At 40.8% G+C, this 13,233-nt stretch overlaps 1 protein-coding gene across 1 annotated transcript in view; it reads right to left on the bottom strand.

Moving 5' to 3' along the window:
• Arfgef3 (ARFGEF family member 3) overlaps positions 1-13,233 on the bottom strand; it is a 142,183-nt gene that overhangs the window by 73,320 nt on the left and 55,630 nt on the right. The window contains exon 5 of the mRNA XM_027401943.2: positions 4,472-4,540. Coding sequence (XP_027257744.1) covers positions 4,472-4,540 — 69 coding nt within the window. The remainder of the gene's footprint in view (positions 1-4,471; positions 4,541-13,233) is intronic.

Below are 13,233 nucleotides of genomic sequence, written 5' to 3'. Positions count from 1 at the left end.
ATATTTTTGTCCAATTATTTAGGACATGTGAATTTTATTTTATTTTTGAGACAGATCTCATTATGTAGCCTTTCCTGGCCAAGGACTGTATAGACCAGGCTGACTTTAAACTCAAAGAGCTCTTTGCCTTGGCTCTTGAGTGCTAGTATTAATGGTATGCGCTCATTTTTTCAAATAATTATGGATTATAATAGATTTAAAGATACAGTAATTTATATGTGCTTTAGGGTGGTGTTTTAATCTCCAGAACTATTCTTTGGGACATGATGAAATAACTTTTAAACTCTGAAATTACTTTTAAATGAATGCATCATTGCACTTTGGTGAAGCCAATTTCTCTGTCGTCTATAGTCAGGCATGCAAATGCCATTTATCTCATAATGTAATGGCTTCCTTACACATTTTTCAGGAAATCTCTGTAACTTTTGATGTTTGATAAGCTTTCACATATATTCAAAGAAGACTTTTAATCCATAAAAGCACTGCATTTGAAACAGTAGCTGTTTTGATGGCTCAACAGTCCACTTAACATAAATCCTCCTGAACTCTGAGCCATACACACTCGCAAACTTCTTTAAGACATATCAGCTCCCTGAAACCCATGAAAGAAAGCATCTGTTTAAAGTCAAACTTTACATAGCACGATGTTCTAATAAATAGAGAAGAACATTGCAAATACCAAATGTATTTTTCGAGTGTGAATGTCACACTATTTTTAGTGGTTAATATTAAAGGGATAACATGGGCCATGACTTATCACAAGAGGCATTTCATGAAGGGAAATGATGAACACATTTATTCAGTGAAGAAAAATCTGAGAGCAAAAACATAGATTATTAATGATGAAAACAAAAACAAAAGAAAAAATAATAAACTCTCAAGAAGGAAAAGAACCAGAAAATGGAAGTCTGAAGGCGAGCATGAAGAATGAAATATTTACACCACTGGGTAAGTGTGACAAATGACAATGCCAGGTAAAGTCCAATATGGAGAGCACTGAGGTACATAGTACTCGGTATATTTTGGCCCAAATAAGTACAAATTTAAAAGCAGATGCTTCAAGACAAATTTACCTAGTTTTGAAAGTACACATAATTTTCACTTTGTTGAACATACATACAATTTCTTTTTTCCTATCTGAATAGAGTTAATGACACACCCACCCCCCCACACCCACACACCCACACACCCACCCCCCCACACACGAACAAACACAGACAAACAGAATTTCAGTTTAATTGTTCCTAGAAAGTAAGTGTATATTTTAATTTGGGCAACAATGCCAGATTGAAAGTTTACTGTATTTTCTTTTAGGTCTCAGCTTGAAAGGAAAAATCTTAATAAGCTTGGCATACATGGAAAACTATCTTCTTCCTCTTACATGTTTGTTTTGTTTTGTGTTTTGGGGCTTACTCTGGCACATTACAGTGACTTAAGAAACCCTACTTTGTTAATTCCCACACCTCTCAGCCTTCTGCTGAGTATAGTTTTACTGAGGCCTAGCCTTTCCCCTATGAACTGGCCCCAAATGAGGTGTTCTCATTATTCTAATTACAAATAATTCCACTCAGGACCATCAAATTAGAGAGAAACAGAGATGTAAAAATCCCTTGCAATTAAAGACCAGCTCTTCGGATGTGTACATCTGGTAGCAAGTAAATAATACACGAGCAGAGGCCAGAGCTGTTAAACCAGAACCATTACAGAGATGGGAGCACAGGAAAGAAAGGAAAAGGAAAGAGATTCAGGGGAAGTAAAGAAACTCCTTAGAACATTTCCTCACTCCTGTGGTAGGCCTGCATATTGCTAATAGCCATGGTCCCAAAATTTAAATGCATCCCTATTTAATGGCATCTGTAAAAACAACATATCTCAATTATCTAATTAAATGCCTCAGGAAAGGTCCATCTTTTTCTAAGACTGATGGTACCCAGGGAGCAACAGAGCAAGAGTGGTTAACAGCAGCACATACTTGTAATACAAAAAGTCTAGGTTTTCTTTGGGGGGCACTGCAGGGGTGAGGGGAGGATATGGCAGGACTGGGAGGTGAGCAGAATTAGGGTAAATGATGTGAAGTTCCCAAAGCATCAGTAAAGAAATGATGTTAAAAAAGAAAAAAATAGCAAGTTGTAGAAACTAGGGCAAGAAAATAAACTTTACATGACTTGTTCTTTACTTAGCCAGGGTGAGTGGAGACTAATGGTCAATGAAGATGCAGAGCGATGCTCTAGGGACTGGATGACTGATAGCTTTTATTAATCAGTGGTTTTGGAAAGGCAGACAGAGGGTGGAAAAAGAAAAACAGGGAAGTCCCTAGAAATAAGAGTGTTAGAAAACAAAATCCAACAGCAATGGTTCTGAAACAGATCTTTCCTGAGATGAACAAGCTTTCTATGGGGGGTGGGGTGGGGGAAGACTACAAGTTTCTAGGAATCAATAAGATTAAAATATCTATTACATATTTCTAGCCAAGGCTTTTGTCTTTTGAGAAATTCAATAGAGCTACCTTCAGCAGGCTTGGTGACAGTTCTCAAATCTTTCCAATGGCATTAACCATTTTCAAATCAGCCTCAGACTGCATTTGGCTATGATTTGAACTTTTTCCTTGTGTAAAAGTTCTTGACAATTCTGTACTCTCAGACTTTCCCTATATTAAGAGAATGACTGTCTTTGGAAAACTCAACATGTCTTCTGGCCTATGCATAATGCTAAAAACAAAACAAGCCTATGGCTTAACCTTGACCCATCAGGACCAGTGCCCATGTGGAGGACAGGTAATGACAGTTCATGTAACTGAATTGCTAATAATGTTTAACAAATCTCTCCTCTCTCTCTCTCTCTCTCTCTCTCTCTCTCTCTCTTTCTCTGTTCCTCTCGAATTTCTCTTGTAACACAGAAGGTACATTTGTGGTGAACTTTTCTGACTAGAGGTTAATTGAGCAAACTCCTGTTAGACATACAGACCAAGGTTGCCTTCATATTTACATTTTGAGAGCTCAATGATCCTTTTATGATCTTGACAGTGCCTCCGGGAAATAGGCTCACTTTTCATGCTTAAGTACACATGTCATTTCCTGATGGACAGGTTTCAGGGTAAACAACATCCTGAATAATCATCACTGTCTACTAGAGAGAGGGCAAAGAACAGCTGGGTTCCTTCCTGCCATCCCCAGAGGAGTTTTACATGACTTTTGGAGCTTGCTTTATTTTTCCTAAGTTGCTCCCCTGTTTTAAAAAGACAATGGTGAACACTGTACATGGTGGGACTGAACTGACTCTAACAGCCATTTGTGTGGAATGTGGGTTTTGAGTCTAACTGGAACAACCATGCTATGGGATGGAGTAATTGACAAGGGGGAGAGGGGGGGATGAAGGGATTGAGGGAGGGAGGGAAGGAGGAGGAGGGAAGAAAGGAGATAGGGAGGGAGGGGACCAGAGAGAGAGCATGGGGGTGGCAGGAGATCCCCTGGGGTGAGGGTGGCAAGATCCACACCAAACAGGGAAGCCCCTGAGCATGTTCATTTACCATTAGCTTATACACACTGAGACACATAAATACCACCCCCCAACACACACACACACACACACACACACACACACACACACACACACACACACACACACACACACACACACAAATGTTTGTCTGCCTCTACAAATCCATGATTGAAAACTGTTTCATAGTGTGCTGGGAACCAGCTAACTTCTGCTTCTCTTTTGACAGCTGTGGACATATTCCATGCTGTCTGGGCTGGAAATGTAGCTCAGAGGTAGAATTCCATGGTTTCAGAATACAGAAAATCATTACAGATTCATGGTCTGAACGTGTACTCCTACTGGAACAAGCAAAAACTGAAAACATCCTTTACAAGGCATGGAAGGAAAACTCTACCAGGCAGGGTAGAGCTCAGCTCTGAAAGGACAATGCTTCCAGAAGCTAAGGTGCATGCCAGACACTCCAGGAGTCAGGTTTTCTGCTGGACACACTTTGGAATGTGCTAGAAGGCACATGTGACTCTTGTACAGTACAGATGGGAAAGAAGGACCTTTTCAGTGACAGTTACAGAATGAATTTCTTAGTGCTTGTGAGACAGAATTGCTTTGTTCAACGTTTTTATAAATCCCATACTTGGCTTCTTAAACATTAATTTTAATAGAAAATGCTTTGCAATTATTCTTAGGGGGAGAAAACCAGACTGAGAAAGAATAAGCCTGGGTGCAGTGGAGTAGGAGCCTGGTGCTGGTGTTTCACATGCAAAGACTCAAGCAAAGCAATCCAAGCATTCATAGTCCTAAGATCCATGGCATTAGGAGTAAGGATGACTGGTAAGGATGGCCAGTCACAGAGCTTGCTTTCCACCAAGGAATCCAGCAGAAACTCCACAGTCATCAGAAAAGTGGTCAGTCTCTCTGGTACTCAGTCAAGTATTCCCCCAGCCAGGGGAGCAGCTGGCACCAAGGGGATACTCACCTCTGCAATCTTCAGCACGGCACTCCCATTCATGTCGAATGTTGGGGAATAGGTGATGCACAGTAAAACCTAAACCCCACAAGAAGTGAAGGAAGAAGGGAGACATAGGGTTAAAATATAGAAATATGTTTGTGAGGTGGCTTGAATGAAAATGGCCCCCATAGGTTCATATATTCACATACCTAGCCCCCAGTTGATGAAGTGCTTTGAAGGATTAGGAAGTATATTCTTGTTAGAGGTGTGTCACGGGGATGGGCTTTGAGGTTTCAAAAGCCCACACCATGTCCTGGTATATTCTCTCCCTCTTCTCCTTTCCCCTTCCTCTCGTGCCCCCCTCCCCACTTCCTCTCTACCTTCCCCTGCTCTCTGCCTGTTGCCTGTGGATCAGGATGAAGGCTCTCAGCTACAGCACTGCCCGTACCTTCTCCATCCTCTGTGACTAGACTGAAATGTCACTGTGATTGTCTATTCTTACCCCTTCCCATGCCACATGGGATTAGATGTTCTTTTGTATTACTTTCTTCTCTCCTATAACTGTCCCCAGAATGGTCCTTGGCATTTTCTTACTTTCTGGTCTCAGACTCCCTTTCTTCCCTGAGATACATAATTAAATGATCGATGACATTCACAAGACCTTTAAGACTCATTAGATAACATTTACACTAAGAGCTATTAGGGAAGTGGTCAGAGACCCAGCATTAAGAACCACGTCTGTCTTTGTAGGTAGGAATCCAGACCCCCACCATTCTGATGCTTCTGACTTTTGCTGGAGAAAACCAGAAGGAAAGTGCCAGAACTTTCTGCCTGACCCCAAACCCATCAGCTGTGCTCCCTGCAGTGTGGCCTGCCAGAGACATCCTTTGGTGACTTCCCTCACCTGGTTTCGTTCATAAAATAACACTGAAGCCTGAACGTATACATAATACAGTATGCACACTTAACCACACACCAAAAAAACCAATGGTTTTATTTGTGTGGTGTAGAAAGAACTATTTCTCAGCTTGTTGGTCTGAGCTGCTGGCTAAGCCAGCCAGCCCCAGGAGATCGGCCTCTTTTTCAGAGAGAGAAAACTGTAGAACTAAAGAAAGAATGGATATTGATTGTTTTTGCCAAGTTGTGTCTCCAGATTAGACAAGTTCCTTGCAGGTTTTCTCCCCAGTTTTTCTATCCATACAGTGGCTTTGTATCTGAGTTGACTCCAGATAAAAATTGGTTCTGTCATTGTGACCAGAAAAAAAAAGAGACATGGGAGGAACTGCACTTTGGCCCCCTTTGGCCATCTTCTGAAGCTGGGCTTGGTAGGAAAGGAAGGGTAAGGACAATGGGGGTCATCACAGAACTTGCTTTGAGGGACTTCAGTCTTCTGTGCCTCCACAATACATAAGCTTAGTGTGTAGCCTGAAGCCTCTGTCCTTGGCTTTTCCTACATGGCTCCTGTAAGGCCCCTTTCATAGACTTCCTCTAGGTCTCATCTTCCAGGCATAAATGACTCGAATGTCACCACTTTTGAGACCCCCTTCCCTCTCATGCTTTCCTTCTTCACAGGGCCTCTGTCACATCTTGAACAAACACCCATCTCATCAGTTACTGGCTTATTTTTGTATTTATAGTCTCCCCTTGGGCTTTACTGTTCATTGTTTACTCAGGACACACTCATCTGATGCCTTCTTGCTTTACTATTTTGTCACACAACACAGCTTCCTTTCCTTCTTTTTATACCATGTCCCTGGCAAGGGGGAAGGAAGGTTAAGAAGATGACAGCTGGAGGTGGAAGTGATGATGGCCTTTGGTCTCTTGGTCCAGATGGACTTGTGTGTTTGAGAATACCGGCAATAAAGACTGGCAACTGGTAACACTTTACAAGATGCTGAAGGCAAATATTTGTCTGAGCTGGTTAACCATTAACATTACTTACAGGGCTGCCCATTGGTTTTCTACTTTCCAGCTCGCCATGCATTCAATTTGAGGTGCCAAAAAGTAGATTTGGAAAGAATTTCCAATCTGACCCAGTTTACAAGAGCAAGAGCTTCATTTAGACAGACATCTATGGGGAGGCAGTGAGGACTATAAATTGGCAGTATTCAATGAAGAAGTCTTGGGGAAAACATAGAAAACTCATTTCTCCACATGACAGGAAATCTTGGCACAAGGGAATTCTAGCATGTGCATGGGGAGGCCTCCAGTCATGGTGCACAGAAAACCGGGATCTCCTACCCAAGCCTCATCCCCAGCAATGCTGGAGAAGACAGGCTTTGCATACCAGTGTTGAGCTACCAGTATTCACAGACTCTGAGCTATCTGGAAAAAGCAAAACCAATAAACTGAAAACAAAGAGAGGAAGTAAGGCACATTAATAAGGTAGTTTATTGTGTGGAAAGCACACTGGGTCTTAATTGTGGAGTGGATGGTGTCTATGGCCTCCCATGACTCACAAGATACAGGGCATGGTATATCTGGCCAGGCCGATGTAGCAAGGAGAAAAAAAAAAAAGATAGAGTGACTGTTCTGCATTCCCCCCATGCCCAGCAAGTACTAATCCATCAGACCACAGCACAGACAGGGTGTAGGAAACAGGGTAACAGACAATTAATTTAGTGTCTGGCTTTCTCTGGATAATGAGCAGGCGAAAGTTTGCATTAACACTCTGGGCACGTAGGCTCCAAGGAAAACAACAGTCCCTAAATATTGAGGGCATTTCTGTTAGAAATACATCCTTCCCAGGGGGAGCAAAGCATATTGACTAAATTAGCACTAACAGCATGAGTTTGAGTGACAGGCAGCATCTAGCAATCAAACGGGCTAGAACTGCCTCCATACATGAGCTAACAGGAACACAGAAAAAACAGGGAGCAGTCTTCCATGGAGAGAGAAAGAACATTACTAGGGCTACTAAAAATCTTAAGTCACTTAAAAAATATAAGAATGGGATAGCTGATATGTGTAAGAAGTAACTCCTCGCCAAAAATGTACCTAGAGACCTGGGTTAAAAAAATGATTGTAATTAGAGTGGAAAAGAGAATTTGGGCTAGGGAGATATCTTAGTTGTACAGTGTTTGCCATATATGCAGAGAGATGAGCTCGATCCATAGAACCCACTTGAAATCACTGAGTGTGGGGACATGCATATATTATCTCAGTGGTGGGGAGGTGGAGACAGGCAGACCCATGAGGGTCATAGACCAGCCAACTAGCTTACCTGGAAAGTTTCAGCCAACTGAGAAGTTGTCCTCTGACCTCCACACTCATGGACACCCCTGTGCACTCACACCTACACACATATATGGATACCCACCCACCCCTATACACACAGGGTGGGGGAATAAAGCTGATTTATTGTAGTTGAGCACAAGCAGGTATGTTGGTTTTTTTAAGACAACATCAAGTTGGGAGAGAGTATGTTAGGGGATCCAAAGGAGCTGGAGGGAGGAGGTAGAGGGTGGTATGATCATAGTTCATTGTATATGTGCATGAAATTTTCAACAAATTGAAAAGGGAATCTGGAGAGACAGTCACATTAGTATTAGACAGGTGTGTGGGGCTCGGTAAGGAGGGGGTGTGTGAAAGGACAGTGTGCTCTTCTGAGTGGACCACTCCTCTCCAAAAGGGCATGTCACAATGGCAGGTCTCCATCAGCCATACCGTGCCTGTGACTGTCATCACAAGAGTAGGGGCTGTGAGTTCAGGGCCATAGAGTTCTAGTGATGTGATTGTTCCATGCAGTCTGGGATTGACATATTGTGTGACTTTGCTTATGCCCTTTGGGCCCTCATCTTTAAAATTCTCACCCCCACAAAGATATTCAGATGAGCAAATACATTAAAGAAATATAATTAAATCTATAGTGCAAGGGGAAAGAATTAGGGAACTCCTAGTGGCTGCCTGTTTGGAAACTTGAATCATCCTACCACTGTGCCCCCTGTCCAATTTTTACTATTCTAGTCAGTCCAGCTGAAATCTCTCAACTTCACATTCCCACACATCTTCTAGCACTCTATTAGATATTGATACTGTAATATACTTTGCAGGGCAGAGATGAGTTTCTTAAAATGCATAATGTAAAAACTTACCGCTATAATGATCTCAGGAAGGAAGAAAATTCAGAAGTCTGATTTTTATAGTCTTTCTTCTTCAGGGAAGTTTACATATACTGCTTTCATAAGTGCCCCTCTTCAGTACCCCTCCCCCCTTGTTTGTAGTAAGATCTCTCTTTATGATGGCTGTCTTGGCTGCAGTACTTGCTGGGCATTACTCTGGGTCCTGGTCCATGCTTGGTATCTTCTCTGTGTTATGAGTGATCAGCCTCATAGAGTCTCAGAGGGACTAAGTCATTATTATAATGTAGATGGACAGGACCATTAGGAGGACTGACAGCACACAAGAAAACTGTTCTGAAAATCTTACTGTGACTGGCTAGAGGCAGTTTATAACCTCCATGTAAGATATATAGATATATCTTACACACATATATACTATATTTACACACATATGTAAATACACACACACACACACACACACACACACACACACACACTCACACACATGCTCACACACATATCCTTAAATGGAAAATCTGAAATGCTTCCAAGTCAGAAACTCTTAGTGCTGAACTCAAAATAGTTTTGGAATTTACAGCATTTCAGAGTTTGGTTTTTTGGAGTAGAGATTCTCAAATATTCCAAAAACCTGAAAAATTCAGACAGCTAAAACACTTTTGGTCCAAGCATTTCAGATTAAGTAGTCTTTACTCTGTAATACCGAAATTCCAGTTGTTCTGGTTGGGCAAATAAGATACGGTAAGCCCCTGCCAAGGATGCCCAGAACCATTGCAAGAAAATCCTAATTCTACAAAGAAATCACTGCTATAGCCAGTAGTATCTTCCATTAGACATCCCTCTCCCCATCTCTCCCTGTATTCTTTTGAGACTCTGTCCTTCACACTCACCAATGCATATGATGACTTGTTATGATGTATGAAGCCAGTCTGCTGGGATTCCAAATGAATCTTTCACCATACCATTGCCAGGATACCCAGATATGAAGGAATGACTCTTGAAGTCACAGGGCAGCAAAGCCCATATCCATTTGACAGTTACTAGTGTGTCATGCAACAAATACTGACTGAGCTGGACTAGGGGTTAGACTCGGGACTAGGTGCTAGGCATACACCAATGAACAAAAAGGCATGATCCCGATTCCCCCCAGAGCTAATATCTGGCATGGAGGCACTCCATAAAATAAATGATCTCAATAAGCTGTGGAGAACATTTGCCTGGGGAAACACACTGTGTTCTACAGGTGTATCAAGACCTCCTACATAATATCCAAGTTGTAAAGCTCTGACTCTAAATTTAATGTTGGTAACATACATAATTGATTAATTAAATTCAGGGGAGACAGAAAGGGCACTACCTAAAAAGGTACTAAGAAGTGAGCTAACTAAAGGGAGCCAATATGATCCCAAGGCTCCTAAGAGAAATGTGGCAACATAGAAGATATAGGGAAACCTTTCTCTTTCTATAATTATTAAAAATTAATTTTTGCACAGGGATTTCTTTAAGGAACATAGTTTTTCAAACTATGAAGTGTAACTTATAAATCAAGCCAAGAAACTAAGTTACTGAGAAGTGAATACAACCCAAGAACGGCCACTCATCTCTCCTCCTCTGAGGAGGAGCCCCACTCTGGCTGTGCATTGTGGCATCTCATGTACACTGATCTGAGTTTTCAAAATAAAAAAAAAATCATTACAGAATTCTCTTAAGAAACACTTCAGATTGTCTTTGACTTTAAGTTGGCAACAATAAGAACAGAAAACTCAGTGATGTTCCTTAGCCATGTAGGAGACAGAGTCTTTCCCATGTGGTCCATGCATAAGCAACAAAGCAGCCTCCATCTTCTGGAAACAGAGAAATGGTAACATTGTTTGCCTCTAGAGGAAATAAGCCTCTAGAATTCCAGAGAACATTTTCCTTTTTTTAAGCTTAAAATGGATATGCCAAAGATAATTATCTTTACCTATTTCTATCACAGTTGCTCAACCACAGCACTGCAGACAATGTGGGCTGAGTAATTCTTTTTTGAGGGAAAAGATGCTGTGCATTGTAGGTACATCACAGCATCCTGGGTGTCTACCCAACAGATGACAGAGGCACCTCCTTCCTCACTGTCATAGCCAGATGTCTCCTAGACATGTCCAAATGTTTCCTTGGAGAAACAACTGCCCCAGATAAGATCCACTGTTTTTCATTATTCACACTCTTGTGAATATAGCTTGAAACAGCTTTAAAATCTTGATCTTGCAGATCTAGAATCAAGGCTGCAGGGATGGTTGGGACACTAACTCTTCCCTAGTTCAGATCCTGCATTGAAGACAGAAATGGGTGGTTGAGCTATAACCCAATCGTGGCATTTCATCTCATGATACTAAAAATCCACTAATCTTAACTTGATGTGGCAGGTAATCAGACATTCCCTTCCAGATGGCTATTCCAATATGTTTAGAATTGTTTCTAATCAACACAAGATTTGGGTAGAATGCTTGAATATCCAACTTGCCGATTATTTCAGACTATTATTAGTTTATGGTTATGCTCCAGGTTTATATGTGGCCTTTATTTGTTGTACTTGTAATAAATTATTGATATTCATTACATAGGCCTTAGTTACCTAATTCTAGGAAATAATATACTAGTGAGGTTCCTGGAAAATACATAAATATTAAGTATAATGAGGTTAGTGATTCACTTCAGCAACTGAACAAATTGCCTCTATTCCTCTATTTCTTCCCCCCTAAATTTCTCACTCACACTTCTAACTAGTAATCTCACAAATCTAGTCTTAGAGACTGCATTTCTCTACATTTTAATTCTTATTTTACTTTCCAGGCATCACAGATGAATAGAGTTGCCCCTCAGAATCCAAGGGATATTAATTCCAGAGCCTCACATAGATGTCAAACTCTATGAATGCTCAAGTTGTTTTTACAAAGTGTATAATGTTAGCATATAATCTACCCACATCCTCATAAATTTAAAATCAACTCTAGAATACTTACAATATCTGGTTCAACATAAACAATGTATAAATAGTTGTTATACTATATTGTTTAGGAAATAAGGACAAGAATGCAGTCACGTTTGGTTCCAACACCCTGGATATTTTCAATACATGGTTGGCTGAATGTGCCAACCACCAAGATTGAATTATGGTAATTGTGTTCCTATTTAACTCTTTCCTACTCCATGACAAGTCTTTGTCTTTAGATGCTTTGCTTTTAACTATATAGTTGATATATGCTCATAACAAAAACATTACTTATTGAGGGTTATGTTAAGTCCCATGTAGTTCATGATAGCCATGAATCCAGCCACTCTGATGTTCTGCTTTACAAAAGACTTTAAAGAGGTCTTAAAAGCATCAGAGCCATATAACCGTGGTCCTCCTAGGTTGACTTTCTCAGGTAGTTCACTGTGAAAGAAGGCTGACTGACAAACTAAGCAAACCAGTGCAAGTTGGGAAACATTTAAATTTAACTTTATAGCTAATATCTTCTTATGAGTGAGTACAAACCATGTTTGGGTGTGAGTTACCTCATTCAGGAGGATTTGTTTGTTTGTTTGTTTGTTTCATCCATTTGCCTGCAAATTTCATGATGTCATTGTTTGTTTGTTTAACCATTGAGTAATACTCTATTGTGCAAATATACCACATTTCCTTTCTCCATTCTTTGGTTGAAGGGCATCTAGGTTGTTTCCATGTTCTGGCTATTACGAATAATGCTGCTATGAATATAAGTGAGCAAGTGTCCTTGTAGTATAATCGAGCATCCTTTGGGTGTATGCCCAAAAGTGGTATAGCTGAGTCTTGTGGTAGAGTGATTCCCAATTTTCTGAGAAACCACCATATCAATTTCCAAAGTGGCTGTATAAGTTTGTACTCCCACCAGCAGAGTTCCTCTCATTCCACATCCTCTCATATAGTTTCATCTTTATGGTGTGTGTGTGTGTGTGTGTGTGTGTGTGTGTGTGTGTGTGTGTGTGCATGTATATGTACATTCTTCCCTTACTGGAAGAGATTCCTATTCCTTCATTACATGTCATCATGTAATGAACCTCCTGTTGGCTCTGCAGTTAGAATATTTGGAAGGTTGGTTGACTTCTCTGCCTTTCAAACATGGTATACATTTAAGATCAGGCTAACTCCAGCCCGGCTACAGAGCCTTCCCAGAAAATCTAAAAGACTGAAAAAGTTCTGTTCAAGCCCAGCAGTAAATCAAGTCACTCCAATTTAATGACAGAAATGAGATGATAATATAGGCTACTTAATTCTTACAAATCTAAAATATTCCTATTTTGAACTCAGAGTTTCACCTGTAATTACGATGTGGTTTGTCCTGTCTGTTGTTTATTCTGGCAGGCCACTGAAAAAATACCACATGTTTCCTCATCTCTATCAGTCAATAACCTAGTTAAGAGGCAATTATTAAGCACATGCCATCTGGTGTGTTAGGCACCAAAGGGAGCAACACACTATCAAGTCTACAATTAGTTTTTACTTACTAACTAGTGGAGTTTCCATCCATGCCTGCATTATGATTTAGGAATAACTAGTTGGAGAGGGTGTGTATTTTCCCTGAACAGGCTATTGCAGGTCTCTAGCTAACCTCATACACATCTGAATGCATCTTTATCCCTCCCCCCTAAGAAAAGTGTAATGAAAACAGAACAAGAGGTGGCAGAGGGGATAACATGCCAGTTGCCTCT

Source organism: Cricetulus griseus, chromosome 2, assembly GCF_003668045.3.
Source record: "Cricetulus griseus strain 17A/GY chromosome 2, alternate assembly CriGri-PICRH-1.0, whole genome shotgun sequence".
NCBI classification, from domain to species: Eukaryota; Metazoa; Chordata; class Mammalia; order Rodentia; family Cricetidae; genus Cricetulus; species Cricetulus griseus.
The sequence above is the reverse complement of the archived record's forward strand: the minus strand, read 5'-3'. Positions and strand labels throughout refer to the sequence as shown.